Source organism: Chenopodium quinoa, unplaced genomic scaffold (assembly GCF_001683475.1).
Source record: "Chenopodium quinoa cultivar QQ74 unplaced genomic scaffold, ASM168347v1, whole genome shotgun sequence".
NCBI lineage: Eukaryota > Viridiplantae > Streptophyta > Magnoliopsida > Caryophyllales > Amaranthaceae > Chenopodium > Chenopodium quinoa.
In genome coordinates, this window is record NW_018744498.1 from 2930278 (window position 1) to 2934358 (window position 4081).

General features: G+C 38.4%; 1 protein-coding gene across 1 annotated transcript; it reads right to left on the reverse strand.

The window, feature by feature from the left end:
- Positions 1-3669: 3669 nt before the first annotated feature.
- On the reverse strand, positions 3670-4050 carry LOC110697781 (transcription factor bHLH117-like). Its single transcript, XM_021875162.1, has one exon. It carries the CDS (start codon positions 4048-4050, stop codon positions 3670-3672), a length of 381 nt encoding a protein of 126 aa, XP_021730854.1.
- Positions 4051-4081: the final 31 nt, after the last annotated feature.

Sequence of the window (4081 nt, forward strand, 5' to 3'; positions counted from 1 at the left end):
TGGGAGCAAGTGGGTTGCCATGTGGCACAAGGTGAGGGAGAGAGTGGGGAGCAAGTTTGGTCCCCATCTCCAAGTGGTCCTCACGTACTCTCTCATGTATGCTTGACACTTGTTGATTTATTACTAGTTTGCTTAATAATTTTATTTTAGCTTTAAAATAAAATGAGAAAATCTCATTGTCCCACATTGATGGGAGAGATTTTCATACTCCATCATTCCCTATAAATACCCAACTTTGGGCATAGGAAATGATGCTTGAGTGGGAGTTGAAAAGAGCATTCCATAATATTGGAAAAACTCTTAAACTCATATAACACTCGGGTTTTGGTCGGACCTCGCTAACCCCCAGGTAGTAGACCTTAAAGTTGTGTTCGCTTTTTTGTGGGTGGATACCGTTGGAGGCGCGGCGCTTGACGTGCTCGTAGCTTTCAAGTAAGAGCCCCGGTTTTGGGCGAAGCTCGCTTCGAGGGTAAGATTCGTTATCTTTTCTTAGTGATTATTTATTTATGCTTTATGATTTTAATTATTGCGAGTGGTTCCTTGGGTCAGGGTTTGTTTCCGCGGTGAGTCGGACTCACCATACCCCAACAGCGATATCGGAGCCCCGCTCGTTTATTTTTATAATCATGTTTTTCAAGGTTTATTTTGGCTTAATTTTCTGGTTTAAGTTGCTAATGAGATTAGTAGCTCGGTTTTATTTATTTTAATCCCGTTTTTAATGTCAATTTTGGCCTATCGTTGTCCCTTATCGTGGTTGCCTTTTTATGATCCGTGAACGGTTTACAAGTTCCTTAAAAAACTTGTTAGCGGCTCCCTACTTTATTTGTCCCTAATCATTGTCCTTAATCGTAATGTCAATTCCCACTTCCTATGAGTGCCAAGCATATTCACAACATGCTTTAACGTAGGCGCACTTCGAGCGACGCCTACAACCATCAACGTTATTAAAGTTGGAATTCTATTTTTAATTGAAAGGGGCTTTCAGAATTGAAAACTAACATGCATAATAAAGACATCGTAGTCAAATATGATTGAATGTGTTTGTATAAAACTTAATACGGGTAATGTTTCCAAAAAAAAAATAAGTGTGTGTGTGTGTGTGTATATACTAGTGTTATTTACTAAATAAGTTTGTAAACTTATAATGTTTTCGTTATTTAAGAAAAGTATGTAAAACCGGGAAATATCGTAATTCGAATCATAAGGTCATATATGAATAATTAAATCATACTCCGTAAGATTCAATGATTTGAATTGTGATTTCACTAATACATTAATACAAAATAATATAGAAAAACTCCATTATGATGGGACTCAGTTTTTTCGTTTCCCAGTGACTTTTTTAAGTGGGTCCCACGTGTAAACCAAGAGGTAAACTCACATTTGGTTAACTTTTGGCCGGAAAATGCCTTTGAATACCTAAAAGGTGAAAAAAAAAAAAACATAGAGTACCCAAAAGGAGAAAAATCTAAAAAGATAGTTCCTACTTTTATACTTAACTCGCCAAAGTTGAATACCTACTTTTTATAGGAAAATTTGTCAAAAATAACACCACCTTTCATCGATCTTCCAAGAATAAAACGACATTTGGATTATTCAAAAATAGAACGACCTTTGATACACATCTGCCAAAAATAGAACAAAAAACCTGTAACCTGTTTTACATGTTACAATTGACACATGTCACATGTGTGATGGGTTAATATTAAAAAAAAAAAAAACAAAACTTAAATTAAAAAACTTTTAAAAATCTAAAATTAAAAAAAAAAAGAAAAAAAAGGAAAACTCCTTCCCTTAACGGCAGCAACCCCACAACCACCTGTCAAGGCTTCCACCACCGCCGACGACCAGAGATCATTACCGACGGTACCAACGTCACCACCCTGAGCACCCGACCACCCAGCCCCTCCTCTTCCCCTGAACCACCTTCCTCCACCCTAAAATCCTTCTCCCTCCCCTCGAAAACCCGTCTCCCCTCACTGGCTGCCAGCCAAACCCTCTCAACTCCCTTGTGCCGACGAAACCACTTTGCCCCTCCACCGGCCGTCTCCACCTCCTTTCCCCTTTGAACCACCATCCAAAAACCCTAAAACCCCAAAATCATCAAGTGGTTTTAGGGTTATAGGGTTTTCGACCTTTTGGTGGTGGGTTAAGGGGGGAAAGGGGGTGCAGACGACCGGAAAAATGGTTAAGCCGGCACGGGGGAGGGGTTTTAGGCGCCGGTAGTGGTGGCAGCCTGGCAGGTGGCAGTGGTGGGAGGGATTTTCTTTTTTTTTTGTTAAGGTTTTTTTAAAAAATTTGAAGTTTTTTAAAAAAAAAAATTAAAAATTGACCATTGATAGTGTGAAACGTGTCACAGATAACCTTTTAAATAGGTTATCAACCGGTCATGTTTTATTTTTGACAGATGTGTATCAAAGGTGGTGTTATTGTGGAATAATCAACAGGTGGTGTTATTTTGGGAAGACCGCTTAATGGTGGTGTTATTTTTGACAAATTTTCCCTTTTTATATTTACTCGGAATTGAGAGTGTGAGAAGTTTGTATTGCTGTACAAATAATAGTTGGACTGACGAAATATTTGGTCAGACTTGACTGACTCAATACTTTGTGTAATTATATTTGGCTACATTAAAAGAGATTATCCGTTAAAGTTGTACGTTGAAAATCATACGAAGTATTTAAAAAAAAACGCAACTTAAATTAAAAAACAAAAAGGAAGAAGTAGGGATGACAGTGGATTTGGACCCGAACTGGATCTGTGGATCCAAAAACGGATCTGGGTCTTCAAATTTTGGACCCGTGGGATCCGGGTCCTACAGAAAAAAAAGGGATCTGAATCCGGGTCTGGCCCCTGGACCCGGACCTAGATTTGTCTACCCATTTTTAAGATTTTATTATTAAAAAAATAGACCTGTTTGTTTCTTTTATGATAATGAATTAACCATTTCAATAGATGAATTTTCGATGCTCATATCGAATAAATCATCGTTGATTTTCACTTGCTCATTTGTAACATCGTACTTTTTCGTTGTTTATAATTTTTATTCCAAGGTATAAATGTATAAGTGAGTTACTTTGTGTTTTTTATTAGTTGTATAACTTTAATTTTAGTTAAACCCAATAGCCCTGATGGAAGTTTGAAATACATTCTTTTAACCCAAACATTACATGTATTACAAAAAAATAAAGCAAAATATATTAGACCCATTTTGGACCTAGATTCGGACCCGGATTCGTTGGAACAGTCGGATCTAGATCTGGGTCTCCATTTTTCAGACCTGACTGATCCGAGTCGGATCTGAATCCTCAATACAAAAACGGATCTGGATCTAAATCCATCCGAACCCAGTACAAATCCGACTCCGTTGTCATCCCTAGAAAAAAGTAAGTTTCACATAATTCAAGTAAGTTCTATTTTTTTTTTTTTTTTTTTTTTTTTTATAAGGGAAATAAGTTCTATTTTCATTAGTCATCGATCCATGCAATCATTTCTTACACTAAAATTTTAGAACCGATAGTAAAGATATTTACTACTATGATTGATTATCAATTACCGAAAAATTCCAAAATTTTCCATACAACTCTAGTACCAGATAACCTATTTTTCAAAGGATTATATGCCTTTAAGGCTAGCTCTAAATGTCTTTGCGTCTAGGAAAAATCCAACTCAGAGAGGAAGATTATGCATGAACTGCTGAATAACCTTCTGCCTAGCCTCAATCCTCTTCATCATCGCCACCTGTTCCGCCGTCGCCAAACACCGTCCTCTATCCGCCATAACCATCTGCGCCGCGGGCGAGTTCACCACCACTTGCAACAACTGCTGTCTACTCAGGTTTCCCAGCTCTCCCATTCCTCTTAAATCTCCAAATAACCCAAGTTTCACCTCCGTAAACCTCGACTCGGTGGGCATAGTCCGAAGCGAGTTAACTTGCGCCTGAAGAAACTTCAGGTACTTCTTCGCTTCCTCCAACATATCCGCCGTGTTCTTACGGTGTCGATGACCTCCTGGTAGTAGCTTCCCTAAGCAGTAGATTTTCTCACTCATCTTACTCCTCCGGTAACTCCGCTGCGGTCGC